At 51.6% G+C, this 22,180-nt stretch overlaps 1 protein-coding gene across 2 annotated transcripts in view; it reads right to left on the bottom strand.

Annotated features, from left to right (window-relative positions):
- The window catches only part of LOC119955785 (serine/threonine kinase-like domain-containing protein STKLD1), a 75,389-nt gene that overhangs the window by 26,585 nt on the left and 26,624 nt on the right, over positions 1 to 22,180 (bottom strand). For both annotated transcript variants that reach the window (XM_038782352.1, XM_038782353.1), the window contains 3 exons: positions 9,171 to 9,283; positions 8,292 to 8,452; positions 5,099 to 5,226 (listed from right to left, as the gene is read on the bottom strand). In XM_038782352.1, the coding sequence (XP_038638280.1) occupies positions 5,099 to 5,226; positions 8,292 to 8,452; positions 9,171 to 9,283 (402 nt within the window). The remainder of the gene's footprint in view (positions 1 to 5,098; positions 5,227 to 8,291; positions 8,453 to 9,170; positions 9,284 to 22,180) is intronic.

Raw genomic sequence — 22,180 nt, 5'->3', positions numbered from 1 at the left:
CACACCGGCCTCTTTCGCCTCCTGCACTCCCGGCTCTACCCCAACCCCAAAGATCACGAGTCCCCATCCTGGCTTGACCCTGGATCCCACCACCCTTGACACCGTCCTCGCCACCCCCTTCCAGAACTCCTCCAGTTCCGGGCATGTCCAGAACATATGGGCATGGTTCGCTGGACTCCCTGAGCACCTAACACACCTATCTTCACCCCCAAAGAACCTACTCATCCTCGTCCCAGTCATGTGGGCCCTATGCAGCACCTTGAATTGAATGAGGCTAAGCCGCGCACACGAGGAGGAAGAATTAACCCTCTCCAGGGCATCAGCCCATGTCCCGTCTTCGATCTGTTCCCCCAGTTCCCCCTCCCACTTCGTTTTCAGCTCCCCTACTGATGCCTCTTCCACCTCCTGCATAAACTTGTAGATATCGGATATCTTTCCTTCCCCGACCCAGACCCCCGAAAGCACCCTGTCACTCATCCCCCTCGCGGGGAGCGCAGAGAATCCCTCCACCTGCCGTCTAGCAAATGCCTTTACCTGCAGATATCTAAACATGTTTCCCGGAGGGAGCCCAAATTTCTCCTCCAACTCCCCCAGGCTCGCAAACCTTCCGTCGATAAACAGGTCCCTCAGCTGTCTAATGTCCGCTCTGTACCATCCCTAAAATCCCCCATCCATGTTCCCCGGGACGAACCTATGGTTCCCCCTTAACGAAGCCTCCATCGAGCCCCCCACTTCTCCCCTATGTCACCTCCACTGCCCCCAAATCTTGAGGGTAGCCGCCACCACCGGACTCGTGGTATACCTCGTGGGAGGGAGCGGCCACGACACCGTTACCAGGGCCCCCAGGCTTGTATCCCCACAGGACGCTCTCTCCATCCATTTCCATGCTGCCCCCTCCCCCTCCATCACCCACTTACGCACCATCGACACGTTGGCCGCCCAGTAGTACCCCGAGAGGTTGGGCAACGCCAGCCCCCCCCCATCTCTACCCCGCTCCAAGAAGACCCTCTTCACCCTCGGGGTGCCATGCGCCCAAACAAATCCCATGATGCTGCTGGTCACCCTTCTAAAAAAGGCCCTAGGGATAAAGATGGGAAAGCACTGGAAGAGGAACAAGAACCTCGGGAGAACCGTCATTTTGACGGACTGCACTCTGCTCGCCAGCGATAGCGGCACCATGTCCCACCTTTTAAATTCCTCCTCCATCTGTTCCACATCCTGGCCACCTGCACCCCCAGGTACCTGAAACTCTTCACTGCCCTCCTGAAAGGGAGCCTCCCAATCCCCTCCTCTTGATCTCCCGGGTGCACTACAAATACCTCGCTCTTTCCTAAATTTAGCTTATAGCCCGAGAAGCCCCCAAATTCCGCTAACAATTCCATCACCCCCGGCATTCCCCCCTCTGGGTCCGCCACATATACAGCAGGTCGTCCGCATACAGCGATAGACAACTAAAACAGTTGATCAGGTACAGAGAGGACCGTGGTGGAGTCCAGAGCAAAGGTGTTTAGCCTTAAATTTAGAGCTAGGTTCTTCAGGGATGTTGCAGCAGCAAACTCGTCACACAGAGGGTAATGGAAATCAGGTACTCTCTCCCCAAAACGTTAATGAGCTGAGGGTCAATTGAAAATTTCAAAACAGATGGATTTTTGTTGGGTATTCAGGGTTACAGAACCTAAGCTGGTGGATCGGGTTAACATACACATCAGCTATGATCTAATTGAATGGTGGAGCAGGCACATGGGGCGCGATTCTCCGCTCCCCATGCAGGGTGGGAGAATCGCGGGAGGGCCAGGCGACTCACGACACGCCCCCCCCCTGGCGCCCCCCGCGATTCTCCCACCCCCCCGCTCGGAAGAATCGCCGCTCGCCGTCTTTCACAGCGACCGGCGATTCTCCCACCCGGATGGGCCGAGCGGCCTGCTGTTCGCGACCGGTTCACGACGGCGGCAACCACACCTGGCCGCTGCCGTCGTGAACATGGTGCCAAAAGCTGGTTTGAAGCTTGTGGGGGGGCGGAGAGGGTAGTGAGAGCACCACGGCCGTGCTCGGGAGGGGGCTGGTCCGCGATTGGTACCCACCGATCGTTGGGCCGGCGTCTCAAAGCGACGCACTCTTTCCCCTCCGCCGCCCCGCAAGATAAAGCTGCCATGTCTTGCGGGGCAGCGGAGGGGAAGACGGCAACCGCGCATGCGCGGGTTTGAGCCGGCCAACCTGCGCATGCGCGGCTGATGTCACTTAGGCGCGCCGGCCGCGTCATTCTCGGCACGCCGCTTAGACGCAAGCGTCAAGGCCCGGCGGCCGAGAGTTACGGAGGGCTGCTCCTAGCCCCCTGGGTGGGGGTGAATAAGGTGAGAGGAGCGGCCTCCGAGGCCGTCATGAAACTCAGCCGAGTTCACAACGGCCTTCCCGACTTTTCACGGGAGCGGAGAATTCTGCCCATGGGATTAAATGGCCTTCATCTATTTGCTTCTTGGAATTGCGTGTTCAGTTACGAGCATTGGGGTAGAATTCAAACTCCTGGATATTTTTAATGAGTTGGATTAAGATGCTCAGACTAAAGTCACAAGTAGGCATACACCGAGCTTCCGGTAATTAGGTAAGAATTGGTGAACCCTGTTTTATGATTTTCCTCCATGGGTATATTCCCTGCCCAGTGCTACAGCTGTGCAAAACACGTAACAGGTAGCATAATGTGTAAATCCTAGTGTAAGATGAGTAAGAAAGGGAGGATGCAGTCAGAGAAGATGGCAGGGCCGGATGGGTTTCCGGTGGAATATTATTAAAAATTCAAGGATAAGCTGGCACCCCTGATGGTGGGGATGTTTGAGGAGGCGATTGGGAAGGGGGTGTTACCACAAACTTTGGAGCAGGCATCGATTTCCCTGTTGCTTAAAAAAAATAAGGGTCCGACAGAGTGTGGGTCGGATAGGCCCATATCACTTAAACGTGGATGCAAAGTTATTGGCAAAGATACTGGCAGGTAGGCTGGAGGAGTGCCTCCCAAAGGTGACAGGTGTAGATCAGACAAGGTTTGTGAGAGGGAGGCAGCTCTTTTCGAACATTAGGAGGGTATTGAACGTCGTTATGGCACCGGCGGAAGGGAAGGAAACAGAGGTGATTGTGGCATTGGACGCTGAGTAAGCGTTTGACCGAGTACAATGGGGGTACTTGATGGCAGTTCTGGAGCGGTTTGGGATTAGTCCACGATTTGTGGGCTGGGTAAAATTACTGTATAAGGAGCCGAGGGCGAGTGTCCGTGAGTGTCAGCTTGAGATACTTTTCTCTCCACCGTGGGACTAGACAGGGATGTCCTATGCCCCCCCTGTTGTTTGCACTCGCGATTGAGCCGTTAGCCATCGCGTTAAGAAGGTTGGTGGTATGGAAAGGGATAGTGCGGGGCGGATAGAGCATTGGGTGTCCTTATTTGCCGATGACTTGTTGTTTTACGTGTCGGAACCGAGTGTGCCAATAGGGGGAATATTGGAGCTGCTTCGGGTGTTTGGGTCTTTCTCGGAGTACAAATTAAATCTAGACAAGAGTGAGTATTTTGTGGTGTCTCGGCCGGGGGTTGGGGCAGAGGGGGTGGGGGGGGGGGCTGCCATTCTGTAGAGCAGGGACTCACTTCAGATACCTGGGGGTTAATGATTGGTTGCTCATGATTGGGGGGTGGGGTTCCCTAGGTACAACATTTCTAGTTTGGTGGGAAGAGTGAAAGCTGATCTGGCAAGGTGGGATGGTCTCCCTCTGTCACTAGCGGGTTGGGTACATGCGGTTAAAATGTGTTGCTGCAATTTCTGTTTGTTTCCCAATGCCTGCCGATTTTCCTGCCAAAGGAATTTTTTAGAGAGATTGAAGGAATGATTACCTCGTTCCTATAGGGAGGGAAGGTGGCCAAAGTTGGAAAGGTGCTGCAACAGAGGGGAAGGCAGGCAGGGGGTTGGGTCTTCTGAACCTGGTGTATTATTACTGGGTGGAGAAGGTGCAGAGCTGGGTCAAAGGGGGTGATTCCCAGTGGGTCAGAATGGAGGAGAGTTTGTGTTGGGGGTAGAGATTGAAGGCAGTAGCAACAGCGCCGCTCCCAATGGCCCCGGGGAAATATTCAGGGAGTCTGGTAATAATAGTTTAATTGGGAATTTGGAGGCAGTTTCGCCAACACTTCGGGTTGGGGGCAGGGTCGAGGGAAATGCGAATTCGGGGGAACCACAGATTTGAGCCAGGGAATTGGGACAGAAATTTTCGGAATTGGCAGAAGGGGATTTTGACACTAAAAGATTTGGGGCGAGATTCTCCGCAAATGCGGAGAATCGTAAAGGCTGCCGTGGGACAGGCCGTGACCCACGGCAGCCTTCACTCCCACTTCCGGGGCCAATTCTCCCCCCCCGGGCGGGGCTAGGAGCACGCCAAGCGTCACGCCAGCTGACACGGCCGATGACGTCAGCCGCGCATATGCAGGTTGGACAACGCCAACCCGTGCATGCGCAGTTGGCGTCTTTTCCCTCAGCTGCCCCGCAAGACGTGGCGGCTTGATCTTGCGGGGCGGTGGAGGGAAAAGAATGCGTCCGTTACGGACGCACGGCCCGCGATCGGTGGGCACCTTCCTCAGGAGCAGTGCTCCGAAAGCTAGTGTTTGAACCAAACATGTTGGACTTTAACCTGGTGTTGTAAGACTTCTTACTGTGCTCACCCCAGTCCAATGCCGGCATCTCCACATGTGTTAATGGTGACTATGGGTGATTCCTGATTCCTTTTTGTCATTTGTTTATGTTAACAAGCGGGCTGCTGTTTGGAGGTTTGGTGGGAGGATGGAATTGTTGTTGATATGGGGATTGACATTACATTTGTTACTGATTATTGTTGGTGGGTGGAAAGTTGGGATAAAATGTGAAAAAGGAGAATAAAAATATTTTTTTTAAAAGATGGGTAATACAACGACATTGTGCGATAAAGATTTGTATGTGAACAGCACTAGTTGAAAATTATATCCTTTTGAGTAAAACAATTCCCTGGAATACTTTATTCCAGTTAAAACCAGTGGACCAGCAACGGAAGATGTTAATTGTGTTTGGTCTTGGATTGAGTTTGAAGTGCTGCTCACCGAGTAGTTTATCAACGCCTTCTCCGAAAGGCACCTGTTCTGTGCCCATTGGCGATTTCTTTGTTCCAGACAGCGGAGAGCCACAGATGACCAGTGACTCTTTCACGTACTGTAGGTCCAAGAGTGCCCTTCAGAGAAAAACATACAAAGCATGTTAATCTTGTGTGTGGATCAGACCGAGATTTCAGCTAATCACAGGACCAGACCTAACCCAGGCTGACCGAACCAATTTCCAGATTGCCCAGAACTATTTCAATGCTAACAGGTAATCCCACTCTTGCCACCTTGGGAGAGCTGTAATTGGTAGGCTTGAAGTGCCAGTGTACTGAGATATATTGTGACATGTGGAATATTCTGTATTTAACCAGTGCTGCACCAACCCTGGGACAGTTAAATGGGATTACCCGTACAGGCGCCGGAATGTGGTGTCTAGGGGCTTTTCACAGTAACTTTATTGCAGTGTTAATGTAAGCCGACATGTGACAATAAAAAGATTATTATTATTATGCTATGTGTATGTAGACAAGTAAGGGTTAATTATTACATCTCGGTGTAACACAACCACGAGAGGGCACCACTAGTTCCCAGTATAAATATAAGAACACCGCGAATCTTGGGTACTCTCGTCAGTTGAGTGTAAGCAGACAGAGAGATAGATAAGAATAGATAGAAGCAGCACATGTAGTTTAATTAGTTATCACTTAAATATAGATTACTTTATTAATAGTTATAGTTCTGTGGTGTGTGCAAACTCAATATTAATTGATTATCATTCAATAAATCAGTTTTGCTTTAAGTTAGAGATTGGTCATTTCTTTATAATCACACTATTAGACCATTCTGGATTATGAAGCAAAGAGTAATGATTTATTGCCAAAGCATAATATAACGGTGCAGAGAGAGCTTTACTTATGGGTCTCCATATCTAATCCTTGGTGTACATGCCCTAGGAGTGTTTGATGGAACAGTGTAAAGGAAACAATCGTTGCCAAACATTCCCACCTCTGACCTTTTGATGGAGTGAGGCCATTGATCAAACAGTCCAGGGCGCTATCCTGAGGGACATCTGCAGTGATGTCTAAGAGTTGAACTGCTAGTCTTCAACAACCATGTTTCAGTTGATAGGTAGGACTCCAGTCATAGAACATACAGTGCAGAAGGAGGCCATTCGGCCCATCGAGTCTGCACTGACCCACTTAAGCCCTCACTTCCACACCATCCCCGTAACCCAATAACCCCTCCTAACCTTTTTTGGTCACTAAGGGCAATCTATCATGGCCAATCCACCTAACGTGCACGTCTTTGGACTGTGGGAGGAAACCGGAGCACCCGGAGGAAACCCTCGCAGGCACGGGGAGAACGTGCAGACTCCGCACAGACAGTGACCCAGCAGGGAATCGAACCTGGGACCCTGGCGCTGTGAAGCCACAGTGGTAATCACTTGTACTACTGTGCTGCCCCAGTCAGTGGAGAATTGTTCCAGATTTCGATTTTGTTGCGGCTCTTTGATGCCACATTTAGTGAAATGTTGCACTGATGTCAAGAGCAATGGCTCTCACCCCCACTGGAACCAAGATTGAGCATTAGTGCACTGAATAAGTGCTATTTGATACACTGTTGACTTGCCTCGTGTTAGAGACTAGACAGATGAAAAGTAATTGTCCGGAATTCATTTGGTCTGCTTTTTGTGGACAGCGCATATCATGTCAAACTTCCAAAATAAAAACAGAAAATACAATCTGGCTGACTCTTGACAAAGAGTCACCCAGCCTCGAAACGTTCGCTCCCTTCTCTCTCCACAGATGCTGTCAGACCTGCAGAGATTGTCCAGTATGCTCTGTTTTTGTTTCAGATCCCAGCATCTGCAGTCATTTGCTTTTAAATTTCCAAAAATGTTGGATTGATGCCAATATTGTAGTTGTATGTAATAACTTGGTTACCTAGACATAGAAAGTAGGATCAGGAGGAGGCCATTCAGCCCTTCGAGCCTGCTCCGCCTTTCATTATGATCATGGCTGATCATCCAACTCAATAGCCCAATCCCACGTTCCCCCATATCCTTTGATCCCCTGCGGCTCAAGTGCTAAATCTAACTGCTACTTGAAAACATACAGGCCGGGATTCTCCGAAATCTCAGCCAAGTGTTGTATGCCTTGGATTGAAGGGGTTGGTGATGAGAGTGCATGATCGAGAATGCCCAGGGTGAGAGAGAGCAATGGTTTTAATGGAGTCAATGCCTCAAAGGTGGAGGGGAGGGCACAATTCAGCAAACCAGTAACTGCAGAAATTTAACACTGAATGGAAGATCAAAGGCGAGAGAGTTGGGATTTTGAAAGCAGTTATTAATGAACTGGGGGAGAGTGCCCAAGTTAAAAAAAGATTATGACTTAGAAGGGTAATATATGTGGAGTGTGAAACAAGAAAATGATCAGAGGTGACTTGATCTCAGATAGAAGTAGCAAGGTCATCGAGATGGCAAAGTCAAGCATGTCGCCATGAATATAGGTTGGGAAGTTTATATGGATAAGAGAACCCCTCGATTAGATTCCAGTCTGTAACTCACTCCCGGGTATCTGTTATTCTATAATAAACCATCCCGAACTCCTCGATTAGATTCCAGTCTGTAACTCACTCCCGGGTATCTGTTATTCTATATATAAACCACCCCTAACCCCTCGATTAGATTCCAGTCTGTAACTCACTCCTGGGTATCTGTTATTCTATATATAAACCACCCCGAACCCCTCGATTAGATTCCAGTCTGTAACTCACTCCCGGGTATCTGTTATTCTATATATAAACCACCCCTAACCCCTCGATTAGATTCCAGTCTGTAACTCACTCCTGGGTATCTGTTATTCTATATATAAACCACCCAAACCCCTCGATTAGATTCCAGTCTGTAACTCACTCCCCGCTATCTAATATTCTATATATAAACCCCATGAACCCCTCGATTAGATTCCAGTCTGTAACTCACTCCCCGCTATCTAATATTCTATATATATAAACCACCCGAAACCCCTCGATTAGATTCCAGTCTGTAACTCACTCCCGGGTATCTGTTATTCTATATATAAACCATCCCAAAGCACTCGATTAGATTCCAGTCTGTAACTTCCTCACTGGATTCTGTTACACCTCTGGCATGCAACATTAATACGTTGGCCGCTGCCCCCATCCAGTTGCTTACGTCACACTGGTTCTAATAGCAGGATCTGGTTCCAACATGTGCTGTACCAAGTTGCAAAGGTTGACCGTGTATTTCTTCTCCACATGGAGTTTCTCCAGGATGTAGTTCATAGATTTCCAGTCATTCCTGATTACTTTGACCAGTTGTTCATAGTCATTTTCCTTGTGATAGAGCAGTTGGAAAATACATTTGCACCAGTTGGCTTGCACATCAGAGAAGAAACAACTTTAAAAAGATACCCCCGATACTCGTCCCCTCATAACTACACATGCAGTTGTTCTGGTGGGGGCAGGGTGGGATAGTGATTTTACAGTTTTATGGGCTACACAGGGACTGAGAGTCCACAGGGTCACTATCCCATATTTACACCAGGATCCTGCCCAGTACAGAACTCTGTTACAAACCAAAACCCTGTAGTTCATGCAGGCTGAGGGGGCGGCATGTGGGATTGCCAACAACACCAGAAACAAGAAAAATAGTTGGGCAGTCTGCTCCTTAGTTACATTCTCTGGAGACCACTGTTACATACTGACCCGCTTCCGGGAGACCCTTGTAAATATTGACTCACACCTGGGGCATCCTGTAATTACTGACCACGGTTATCCTGTAAATACAGACTTACTCTTGGGTGGCCTCTTTAAATACCAAAAGATACCACAAGTATGTTGTCATTTCGGCATGTCATCTCAAAGCAGATAGAGGTCTCGGACCCATACTACAATGAGTCAGCGCCTATGGAAACCATAACTCTGGAAATGTTAGTGCCCACAAGCCAGCACCTCAGCGAGTTTCAGCACCTGGACAGGAAATGAAACAATACTTTTTTCAAATGCTACCCCGAGGAAGTGACAGATAAGGAAGTGGAAAAGAGTTTTGTACGTCCATCATGCTGCAGGTCATCATCTCGAGCAATATACACCCTGTGGACCAGATGTCGCTTTTCAAAATCGGCAACCTTTCCACTGTCTCTGGTGACATCCAGAGCTTCGAATCTAGAAGACAGAAAAAAAAAATGATCTCCTATTGATCTGTAAATATTTTATCTGAATGCAAAAATCACAGGATTAATTCCAGAGCCCAATTTGTTACTGTTTCTGGGGAGCACTGCACATAATTGGCAACATCTGCTAGAACATAGGCCCGTATTGTGCACCGCCTCTACATGGGACACACCCAGGACAGGTAAGTATGGGTTAAATAAAGAGTAAAGCACTGTCCCACCACTTTTAGGGCAGGGACATCACAGGTCTGGGTCTTGCTGTAATTAATAGGAATGGTAACGATATTGGACTGTATAAAGCCCAGTAGGGCCACTCCTTTCACACACTGTGCCAACACTGTGGGTGCACCTACACTATATGAACTGTAGCTGTTCAAGAAGGTGGCTCACGAGCGCCACCTGAAGGGCACTTAGGGATGGGCAATAAATGCTTGCCTTACCAAGAATGCTCACATCAAGAACAAATTAAAAAACGGACCTTTTATCCCACCCATGTTGCGATAAAGAGTTGTAAAGCAGTTTGGTGGACACCCTGACCTCCTCCAGGATGCACCCATAGATCACCGAAGCAACCCCCGTCTCCAGCCCTCCCACGGACAGCACCGCCTCCACAAATCATATCGTCCTGATCTCAGGCCCGACCTCACAACGTCAGGAGGCGTATATCGGACTGGAGAGCGGTGTTTAGGTGATGAGCGCCCGGCTGGCAGCGGCAATGCCATGTAGCCTTGGGAGCTGGCACAGGCACCTCCAGTGGTGGCAAAATGTCCATCTCGGTTTCCAAGTCGAAGCTAGGCGATTCTTTGTCCGGCATCTTGGCGTCCTCAAACATCAGCGCTGAATACCTGGCACCGGCGACAGAGCTGGGGGGTTGGTTCTAACAGGAGTGGCCGTGGCAGTGGTGAAGATGAGTACGGCGAGAGTATCCGGTCCCCGGCTTCGGAGATGGTGCACGTGGCGATTAGACTCACAGCCCTGTGCCCGTATTTATTAAGAAACTGGACTTGTTTTCTTCAACACAACACCCGGGATCCAAGCGGCCCCACCGCTGAAGTTCCAGATGTGTACGGTGTCTCCCGGTGCAAACTCATGCAGTGGCCTGTCGTGACTCGTGTCTGCCTCAGTCCAGTCCTGAGCGCGGCGGACCTTTCTGCCAATATCTGGAAGAACCAGGCTCAATCGGATGCGGAGCCGGTGACCCATCAACAGCTCGGCTGGCACGATGCCCGTCGTGGCATGCAGGGTTGTCCAGTAGCAGAATAAAAACCTTGCCAAGCGGGTCTCCCAGGAACCTGATATTTGATTTTTCATGCCGAGCTTAAATGTTTGCAGTGCCCACTTGGCCAACCCATTCAAACTGGGTGGTATGGGACTGATCCCGTTAGCAGACATGAATGCTGTAAATTCCGCACTCATTGTTTTTTTTTATAAATTTAGTGTACCCAATCATTTTTCCAATTAAGGGGCAATTTAGCGTGGCCAATCCACCTACTCTGCACATTTTTGGGTTGTGGGGGCGAAACCCACGCAGACACGGGGAGAATGTGCAAACTCCACACGGACAGTGACCCAGAGCCGGGATCGAATCTGGGACCTCAGCGCCGTGAGGCGGTTGTGCTAACCACTGTGCCACCGTGCTGCCCTGCCCACTCATTGTTCCCGTGTTTCCAGGTTTGCCAGCTGACACTGCTGTGGGAGTGAAAGAGGAACGTTCATGTTCAGATTCTCAATCTATCTCTTCACCAACAATTCCAGATCAATTGTTATAAGATTCACCAGTGAATTTCTTTTTTTTTTAAAATATTTTTATTAGGGTATTTGCAAGTTTTTATAATAATAACAGTGACATAAACATGGTATAATAAACATTTTCACCCCCATCATAATCTTCATACACCCCAACCATAAAATACCAATTCTGCAGAAACCCAGCCCTGTCACTAACCCAGTCACCAGTGAAATTCAATAGGTCGTAACGCGATAGCAAAGCTCCTGACAGACCTTTTAGAAAATTATTTTATTCGCCATATTGTCATCATTTTCACCACACAAAAGAGAAACAGGAACAAAAACAACCACAGCAATATTAAAACAAATGCAGTTCCCCCAGATTTCCCCTCCCCTCCCCTCTCCAAACAAGTCAACGGCAACCAACTCCCAAAACTGCAAAACAAACAAACCCCAAGAATTGTAGAACCCCTCCTTCGCCTCCCTCAGCTCAAACTTCACCTTCTAGGGTCAAAACTCCAGCAGGGGGAGCCCCGCCATGCCGAGGCACAGAGTGGGTCAAAACTCCAGCAGGAGGAGCCGAGGCACAGAGTGGAGAGACTGACCTCCACCCCAGCAGGACCTGCCTACGAGCGATCAGCCAGGCAAAGGCTAAAACATCGGCCCCCCACTCCTGCCTGCAACTCAGGCCAGTCCGCCACTCCGAAAATGGCTTCTGGGGGACCGGGCTCTACATCCACGTGTAAGGCCTCCCAGATTGTACTGAACACCGTCCTCCAAAACCTTTCTAGCTTCGGGCAGAACCAAAACACACGAACATGGCTCACGGGGCCCCTCACACATCACTCACAGATATCCTCCACCCCCTCAAACAGCCGGCTCATCCTTGAGTTTGTGAGCCCTGTACACTACCTTCAGCTATATCAGTCCCAGCCTCGCACACGAGATTGAGGCATTTGAAATGAAATGAAATGAAAATTGCTTATTGTCACAAGTAAGCTTCAAATGAAGTTACTGTGAAAAGCCTCTAGTCGCCACATTCCGCGCCTGTTCGGGGAGGCTGGTATGGGAATTTACCCTCCGCAGCACCTCACACCACAGTCCTTCTTCCATCAACCACCCCCGAGCTCCTCCTCCCACTTTCCCTTAATCCCCTCCATAGAAACCTTGTCCTCCTCCAGCATCCTCCCATAGATTGCCGAAAAGATCCCCCCTCTCGATCCCTCCCGTGGACAGCACTGCCTCCAGCAACAAGGAGGCTGGCGCTAACAGGAAGGTCGGGAACACCTCCCTAGCAAAATCTCGAGCCTGTAGGTACCTAAACCCTTCCCCCTGAGACAATCCATGCTTCTCTCCCAACTCCTCCAGACTCGCAAATCATCCCCCAAGAAACAAATCCTTTATTTCCTTGATATCCCCTCTCATTCCATCTCTGAAACCTCGCATAAATCCTCCCTGGCACAAACCCATGATTCCCCCAACTGGCATCCCCCTGACCCGGCCCCCAGCTCAAAATGTTGCCTAAACTGCCTCCATATCTTCAAAGTGGCCACCACCACTGGTCTCACCAGTACCTTCCTGGTGTCATCAGGAGCAGCGCCGTTGCCAGCGCCTGCAACCGCGACCCCCTACTCAAGACCTCCTCCACCTGAACCCATCGGGCCTCCCCCTCTTTGGTCCAGCCTGCACATTCTCCACATTCGCCACCCAATAGCAGTACAGTATGTTTGGGAGGCCTAGCTCCCTGTGGTAGTCACCACTGTTTGTATAATACGTGTATTAGAGGTAATACGGTAGGGCTCCTGTACTACAGGTAAGCGGGTAGATCCCTGCCTGCTGGTTCCGCCCGGAAAGGCGGAGTACAAATGTGTGTGCACACCGAGCTGCTACCATTTCTAGTAACATCGGCAGGAGCCAGCACATCTCTGCTTAATAAAGCCTCGATTACTCTCTACTCTCGTCTCGTTGTAACTGATAGTGCATCAATTTATTAAGCAGAGATATTACAGCGATGGAACTACGCATCAAGCCAGATCGCCTGCAGCTGCACCCTCAAGCAGACAACACCGCGTTGGCCTTCCACCACTGGCTAGCTTGTTTCGAAAGCTACCTCGGATCAGCGACTGAACAGCCCTTGGACGCACAGAAACTCCAGATCCTGTACTCACAGGTGAGGTCCGATATTTTTCCCCTTATCCGGGATGCGCCCACTTACCCTGAAGCTGTGGAGCTTCTGAAAGGACACTATATCCAGCCGGTCAACAAACTCTACGCCAGGCACTTCCTATCCACGAGGCAACAACTCCCCAGTGAGTCATTAGATGATTTCTGGCGTGCCCTGCACATCCTGGCAAGGAACTGCGATTGCCAGGCAGTTTCGGCCGTGGAACATACAGAACTCTTAATCAGGAACGCTTTCGTTACGGGCATGGAGTCGGTGTACATCCGCCAGCACCTATTAGAAGGGGGTACGCTCGACCTCGCGGCGATCTGGCATCTCGTAAACTCACTAACGGTAGCCTCCCGCAACGTACAGTCGTATGCCCCCAACCGCACGGCATACACCCCCGACCGCACGGCATACACCCCCGACCGCACAGCGCCCTCATGGTCATCATGGGCCACACCAGCGGCCACCCCCAGCCAACCCCAAGCCGCGCAGCGGCCAGCCAACCCCGGGGGGGGGGGGGGAGTGCTATTTCTGCAGGCAGACAAAGCACCCCCGACAACTGCCCGGCACGGAGCGCCGCTGTATCCAGGCCCATTGTTCCTGCACTACCCACGTGCGACCCACGGGCGCCGCCATCTTTAACAACGCCCGCCATGTGCACCCCGTGGGCGACGCCATCTTTGCCATTTTGCATGGCGCCTCATGACCCCTGCTCGTTGGGGACTTCATCGGGCCGTTCATCACCTGCCACCACTGCCGACCAGCCCGGGGCCGACCAACACCAACCGCAACTCACCTCCATCACACTCGACCAGCCCTGACGCACAACCTCGCAACTGTGACGATGACGGTGAAGGTCGATGGGCACAAGACTACCTACCTTCTTGACTCCGAGAGCACGGAAAGCTTCATCCACCCCTCCACGGTAAGGCGCTGCTCCCTTGCGGTACACCCCATTACCCAGAGAATTTCCCTGGCCTCCAGGTCCCATTCCGTGGAAATCCGGGGGTACTGCATCGTCACCCTCACTGTCCAGGGCGTGGAGTTCAACAACTTCCGACTCTACGTCCTCCCCAACCTCTGCGCTACCCTGTTACTTGGCCTGGACTTCCAGTGCAACCTCCAAAGCCTAACTCTAAAATTCGGCGGACCCCTACCACCCCTCACCGTCTGCGGCCTCACGACCCTTAAGGTCGACCTACCTTCCCTGTTTGCAAACCTCACCCCGGATTGCAAACCCGTCGCCACCAGGAGCAGATGGTACAATGCCCAGGACACGACCTTCATCAGGTCGGAGGTCCAGTGGCTTCCGCGGGAAGGCATTATTGAGGCCAGCATCAGCCCCTGGAGAGCCCAAGTGGTAGTGGTAAAGATTGGGGAGAAACGGTACACGCAGCTCGACGCGTACCCCCTCCCACGCAATCTGATTCATATGGTCAATTAGATTGCACAGTACCGGGTCTTTTCGACAGTGGACCTGAAATCTGCCTACCACCAGCTCCCCATCCGCATAGCGGGTCGCCTGAACACTCCGTTCAAAGTAGATGGCCGCCGTTACCACTTCCTTAGGGTCCCCTTCGGCGTCACTAACGGGGTCTCGGTCCTCCAACTTGAGGTGGACCGAATGGTTGACCAGTACGGGCTGTGGGCCACCTTCCCGTACCTAAATAACGTCACCATCTGCGGCAATAACCAGCAGGACCAGAACGCTGACCGTTTCAAATTTCTCCAAACCGCCAAACTCCTGAACCTCACGTATAACAAGGAGAAGTGTGTGTTCAGCACCAACCGCTTAGCCACCCTTGGCTATGTTGTGCAAAATGGAGTTCTAGGGCCCGATCCCGATCGCATGCGCTCCCTCATGGAACTCCCACACCCCCACTGCCCTAAGGCCCTGAAACAATGCCGGGGTATTTCTCCTATTATGCTCAGCGGGTCCCAAACAATGCGGACCAGGCTCACCCACTCATCCACTCCACAGTTTTCCCCCTGAAGGCTGAGGCTCGTGAGGCCTTCAACTGCATCAAGGCCGACATCGCCAAGGCCACGATGCATGCGGTCGACGAGAAGCTCCCTTTTCAGATCGAGAGCATTGCATCGGACGTCGCTCTGGCCGCCACCCTCAACCAGGCAGGCCCGTGGCATTCTTTTCCCGCATTCTCCATGCCTCTGAAATTCGGCACTCCTCTGTTGAAAAGGAGGCCCAAGCCATCGTGGAAGCTGTGCGGCATTGGAGGCATTACCTGGCTGGCAGGAGATTCACTCTGCTCACTGACCGACGGTCGGTTGCCTTCATGTTTAATAATACGTAGTGGGGCAAGATCAAAAATGATAAAATCTTAAGGTGGAGGATCAAGCTCTCCACCTACAATTACAAGATTTTGTATCGCCCCGGTAAGCTCAACGAGCCCCCCGATGCTCTATCCCGAGGCACATGTGCCAGCGCACAAGCGGACCGACTCCGGACCCTACACGATGGCCTGTCACCCAGGGGTCACCCGGTTCTTTCAATTCATAAAGACCTGCAACCTGCCCTACTCCATTACGGAGGTCAGGGCTATCACCAGAGACTGCCAGGTCTGCGCTGAGTGCAAGCCGCACTTCTACCAGCCCCAGACTGAGCGCACCTGGTGAAGGCCTCCAGCCCCTTTGAACGCCTCAGCATGGACTTCAAGGGGCCCCTCCCCTCCACCGACCGAAACACGTACTTCCTGAACATGGTCGATGAATACTCCAGATTCCCGTTCGCCATCCCATGTCCCGATATGACGTCTGCCACGGTCATCAAAGCACTCAGCACCATCTTCACCCTGTTCGGATTCCCCACCTATGTCCACAGTGACCTAGGATCCTCCTTTATGAATGATGAGTTGCGTCAGTTCCTGCTCAGCAAGGGCATTGCCTGGAGCAGGCCGACCAGCTACAACCCCAGGGGAAACGGGCAGGTGGAGAGGGAAAAATGGACGGTCTGGAAGGCCGACCAACTGACCCTGCAGTCTAAAAATCTCCCCATCTCCCGCTGGCAGGAGGTCCTCCCCGACGTGCTACACCCCATCCAATACTTTGCACTGCAACTAACGAAACCCTCCATGAACGTCTCTTTGCCTTCCCCAGGAAGTCCACCTCCGGGGTTTCACTCCCAACATGGCTGGCAGCTCCAGGACCCGTCCTCCTCCGCAAATACGTGCAACTCCACAAGGCAGCCTTGTTGGTCGAGAGGGTACAGCTGCTGCATGCAAACCCGCAGTACGCCAACCCTGACGGCCGTCAGGACACAATCTCCCTCAGGGACCTGGCACCAGCTGGATCCCCACCCACGACCCCACACCACTTGACGCCCCCCCCTCCGATTGCCCCGGCATCACCCACCCTCCCCCCACCGCACCTCACTACAGCCCCCGCCCCAGGACGATCCGTCCTCCCACTGGTTCCACCCGGGGATGAAGATGAGGACAACACACTCCCGGAGTCACAAGCGACCAAGCCAGCGCCTGCATCACCACCGGGACTGCGGCGCTCTCAGCGGAGGATCAAGGCACCCAACCGGCTAAATTTGTGAATTTTTCAAAATACTGCAAACTTTAAATTCTCACATACTTGTAAATAGTCGTTTTTTTCCACCACCACCGCTGGACTCTTTTTTAATTGGGGGTGAATGTGGTAGTCACCACTGTTTGTATAATATGTATATTAGAGGTAATACGGTAAGGCTCCTGTACAGTAGTCCCCCGTTATACCGCGCTCCGCAATACCACGGTTCGCGATATACGGCGGGGGGGCTTATGGACCCCAACTGTCAGCTTCTCTCCGGAGTGAGCCGGCCGCTGAAGTTGACACTGCCGGCTGATTGGAGGGAGATTCAGTGAGAGAGGAGCAGCTCACACAGCGTCCGGAAGTGGATAGTGCAGAGCTACAGCTGCCTCAACCCTGCACAGCAGACAGGTTCTTTAAACCGGTGGCGGTCAGAACATATTTTTGAAAGGCAATCCTTTCCTCCAGTTTGGTGAAACCCACCAGAGTTCCTGGTAAGTTTCTGTGGGTTTCCCTCTGGAATAACTCCCAGCCACATTCTGTGGCAATCAGAGAGCTTGTTTTAATTAGATCCACGATGGGGGTTTTAAATTTATTTTAAAATCTATGCATGCGCTTCCCATTGTGAGTCTACGGGGGTCTGGCCTCTCCCCCCGCCCCCCGTAGACTCACAATGGGAAGCGCATGCATAGATTTTAAAATAAATTTAAAACCCCCATTGTGGATATCCGCGGCTCGGATGCAACGCAGGTGGCTGTCTTGGATGCCAACACCCGCGTTATAACGGGGGACTACTGTACTACAGGTACGGGGGTAGATCCCTGCCTGCTGGTTCCGCCCAGTAGGCTGAGTATAAATGTGTGTGCACACCGAGCTACCATTTCTAGTAGCAGCTGCAGGAGGCAACACACCTCTGCTTAATAAAGCCTCGATTACTCTATACTCTCGTCACGTCTTAATTGATAGTGCATCACTCCCCCGCCTGGCATCCTTTCTGCAAGACCACCCTCCTAATCCTGGTCACCTTTCCCACCCCCCCTCCCCACACCCCAGATAAACAAGGAGATCAATTTGTCCACCCCCCTGAAGAAGGATTTTGTTGCAAAAGACTGTAAGGCACTGGAATAAGAACAAAAATTGTGGTAACACATTCCTTCAACTGCCTGCACCCGGTCCATCAACAACTGAGGGAGATTGCCCCAACTTAACAAATCGGCCTTCACCCTCCCCAGCAAACTTGGAAAATTGTATTTTCGGTGCACACCCCAATCCCGAGCCACCTGCACCACCAGGTATCTACAGTGGGTTGCTGCCAAACAGAATGGCAGTCCCCCCCAACCACCCCCCCCCCCCCCCCCCCTACTCCCGGCTGGGAGACCATGAAATCCTCGCTCTTGCCGAAGTTCATTTTTAATCCTGAGAACATCCCGAATCTTTGAAGCAGCTGGATTAGTTTAGCTCATTTGGCTGGACAGCTGGTTTGTGATGCAGAGCAAGCCCAGCATTGCGGGTTCAATTCTTCTTGGAAGGCATGGTAGCATAATGGTTAGCACTGTTGCTTCACAGAGCCAGGGTCCCAGGTTCGATTCCCGGTTTGGATCACTGTCTGTGCAAAGTCTGCATGCTCTCCCCATGGGTTTTCCTCTGGGCACTCCAGTTTCCTCCCACAAGACGCACTGATAGATAATTTGGACATTCTGAATTCTCCCTCTGTGTACCTGAACAGGTGCATCACCCGATTCTTCACCGTCCCCCAACAACTCCTCCAGCATCTTCGCAAAGTACTCAGTTGGTCTCGGGCCCTCCACCCCCTCAGGCAAGCCCACAATTCGTAAATTCTGCTGCCTCAACCGGTTCTCCAGGTCCTCCACCTTGGATCGGAGTCCTTTGTTGGCCTCCACCACCCTCCGCAGCTCCTCACCCATCGAGGTGAACTGGTCACTGTGCTGCGACAGAGCTTCCCCCACTCCCTCCAACTTCTCTGCTTGCTCCCGTACCTCGGCTGATGTCTTCGGCATCACTACCTTCACCGGGTCAATGGCCTCGTCCACCCACTCCTTCATCGCAGCCATCACCTGCTTTCGCAGAACCTCTATGAGCTTGGCGAACTGCCTCTCAAACTCTCCAGCCATCAGTTCGGCCAGAGTTTCCACTGTGAAGGGTGCAGCCCCACCCAGTGACCCAGCCTCCGCCATCTTTCCTGCTGCTGGGCTGACCCAAACTTTCACTCACCCCCTTCTTCCCCATCTTCCTGCACCAGCTTGATCCAAAACTGCCCCTGAAACCTATTATATTACCTTTGGTGGTAATATGTCGTTGTTCTTTGCCTTTTGATCCAGAATGGTCCGCTGAGTTGATGACAAAGAAACCACCAATCTTTAGATTGAATCAAAACTAATTTATTGGATAACGATTAATTAAATGAAGTTCGCACTGACCTATAACTAGTAATAATGTAATGTTGAATCTGTCTAGTGCGGGATTTTGTCCGTTGGCAGGTCCTGGGCTTTCCTCGCCTCCCACTAAGAGGACTACAAGATAAGGTGATGTCAAAAAAGGGGTCGGGGAGGGGAGGGTCTCGGAAATATAAAAGGAATTGATGGAGTGGGAAGGGGTTCCAATAGGGGGGTGAAGAGGAAGTGGGAGGAAGAGCTGGGAGGAGAGTTGGAAGTTGGATTATGGGAGGAGGCCCTGAGAAGAGTCAATGCATCCTCGTCGTGTGCCAGGCTCAGCCTGATACAATTCAAGGTGGTCCACAGGGCTCATATGACTGTGGCCTGGATGAGTAGGTTTTTTGAGGAGGTGGAGGACAGGTCTGGGCAATTTGGGAGAAGTCCTGCGAAACATGTATATATGTTTTGGGCGTGTCCGAGGCTGAGGGGATTTTGGCAGGGATTCGCAGATGCCATGTCAGAGGTCCTGGAAGGGGTATGACTCCGAGTTCAGAGATGGTATTATATTTGGAGTGTCGGGGGGGCAGTCTGTGGCTCTGTGGTTAGCACTGGGACTGCGGCGCTGAGGACCCGGGTTCAAAACCCAGCCCTGGGTCACTGTCTGTGAGGAGTTTGCACATTCTCCCCATGTCTGTGTGGGTTTCACCTCCACAACCCAAAGATGTGCAGGTTAGGTGGATTGGCCACGCAAAATTGCCCCTTAATTGGAAAAATATATAATTGGGTACTCTAAATTTATATATATATATTTTTTAAAATTTGGAGTGTTGGAAGATCCGGGAACCCAGCAGAGGAGAGAGGCCGATGATTTGGCCTTTGCCTCCCTGGTGGCCCGGAGACAGATTTTGCTGGGATGGAGGGATACGGAGCTCCAAAATCCGGGGTGTGGGTCAGTGACATGGCAGGGTTTCTTAGGCTAGAGAAAATTAAGTCTGCCTTAAGAGGTTCGCTACAGGGGTTTGCTCGGAAGTGGCAGCCGTTCATCGACTTCTTGAAGGAAAATTGGCCATCAGCAGGAGTGGGGGGGGGGGGGGGGGGGGGGGGGGGGGAGGAGGGGTGAGGCACGGAAGTGACGAATAAGGGTAGGGTATCTAATGTATGGATAGTTAGGGGCTATGCTTGGGGAGGGGATGGGTATGTTTTGTGGGTATTTTGTGTGAGTTGGAATTTCTTTAAAATGTTAAAATTATAAATGGCTCAAGAAAATATTTTCTAAAAAAGAATGTCTAGCAATAATCTATAATCTAGTAGTCACTAATGATATCCTCGTATTAACTCTCTCTAATCTAAACTCCTCGTGCTGTTATCAGTCTCCCCTTTGCTAACTCTGACTAAACTACCCAGCATTCCCTGAGGTATGATATTTATACTGAGGACTGGTGGTGCCCTCTAGTGCTGGAATTACACTGAGATGTAATACTTAACCCTTCCTACACACATATCATTACAAAACTGGGCATTTAACTCCAAAAACCAGAGCTTCGAGCAGGAGCCACCCCCAACGTACAACTCCCATCTACATGCTGCCACTGGAGGTTCCCTTCCCGGTGGACTTTTGTAAAGTAAAGGCATTGGGCGCGATTCTCCGCTCCCCACGCCGGTGGGAGAATCGCGGGAGGGCCGGGCGAATCACGACATGCTGCCCTGGCAACCCCCGCGATTCTCCCACACCCCCCCCACCCTCCGGCACCCCCCGTGATCCTCCCACCATCCCGTTTTTAACGGCGACCTGCGATTCTCCGGCCCGGGTGGGCCGAGCGGCCTGCCAAACCCGACCGGTTCACGCCGGCGTCAACCACACCTGCTCGCTGCCGGCGTGAACATCGCGTGACCGGTAAGTGTGGGGCCTGTGGGGGGCGGAGGGAGGATCGAGCACCACGGGCGTGCTCATCAGATGTCTGGCCCGCAATCGCTGCCCACCGATCGTCGGGCCGGCGTCTGTAAACGATGCACTCTTTTCCCTTCGCCGCCCCGCAAGATCAAGCCGCCATGTCGTGCGGGGCAATGGCGGGGAGGACGGCAACAGCGCATGCGCGGGTTGGAGCTGGCCAACCTGCGCGCGCGGCTGACGTCACTTCGGTGCTGCCGGCCGCGTCATTCCCGGCGCGCCGCTTTGAAGCGTCAAGGCCGGGCGCTCGGGATTCACGTGCCGCCGTTCCCCAGTGGGGGGAGAATAGGGGGCGAGGAGCGGCCTCCGACGCCGGAGTGAAACACTCCGGGTTTCACTCTGGCGTCGGCTGTTTCTCTCCATTTCGGAGAATCGCGCCCATTACTTTTGTTGTATCTCTGTCCTGACGGGGTATTGAAATTTAAGAGGTGAGAAGTGTTCATTTTGAATACAGAGTGTTCTTATAAGCCTTTATCTTATGTAATTGTTTTACTGCCATCTGTTGAGGGTTCTGAGCATGTGTGAGCTTTAGGAGGCCTTTTTCAACTCCAACTTCACCTATTAATTGACTCTTTTCAAGATTAGTGCCACCTGTCTCTCTCAGTATTTTGTGTACCCTGGTATTCCTCTGTAATATTTTCTCCTCCATCCCACACCCAGATTGTTTTTACAAGTCAGGAGTTTCTTGGTCACCATTAATGGTGTAAGCCTTTTCTTTTATTCCAGATTGATTTAATGAACTGAATTTAAGTTTTCCAGCTGTCATAATGGGAATGATTTGCACTTGTGGCTCCTGATCATTAGTTCAAGCCTCTGGATTACTCGTCCATCACCACAATCCTACCATAGTATTAGATCAAAAGGAGAGGCATACAAATTGGCAAGAAAAAGCAATAGACCTGAGGATTGGGAACAGCTTGAGCGCGACCCGGCCATTAGATCCCGGTAGAGGCCAAAGTTGGGAACCCCTCCGGGCGCCAATCGGTTTGTGGCGTGGTGAGAAACCAATAATCACCAATTAAAGCCAATCTCCATACCATTAACCGGAACGACCCCCTATCTAACGGCCTTCCGCGACCTAATGGCCTCCCCAGCAAGTGGTCGCGTAGGTGCTGATTG

Source organism: Scyliorhinus canicula, chromosome 21 (genome assembly GCF_902713615.1).
Source record: "Scyliorhinus canicula chromosome 21, sScyCan1.1, whole genome shotgun sequence".
Taxonomy (NCBI): domain Eukaryota; kingdom Metazoa; phylum Chordata; class Chondrichthyes; order Carcharhiniformes; family Scyliorhinidae; genus Scyliorhinus; species Scyliorhinus canicula.
This window is presented reverse-complemented; position numbering and strand designations above follow the sequence as displayed.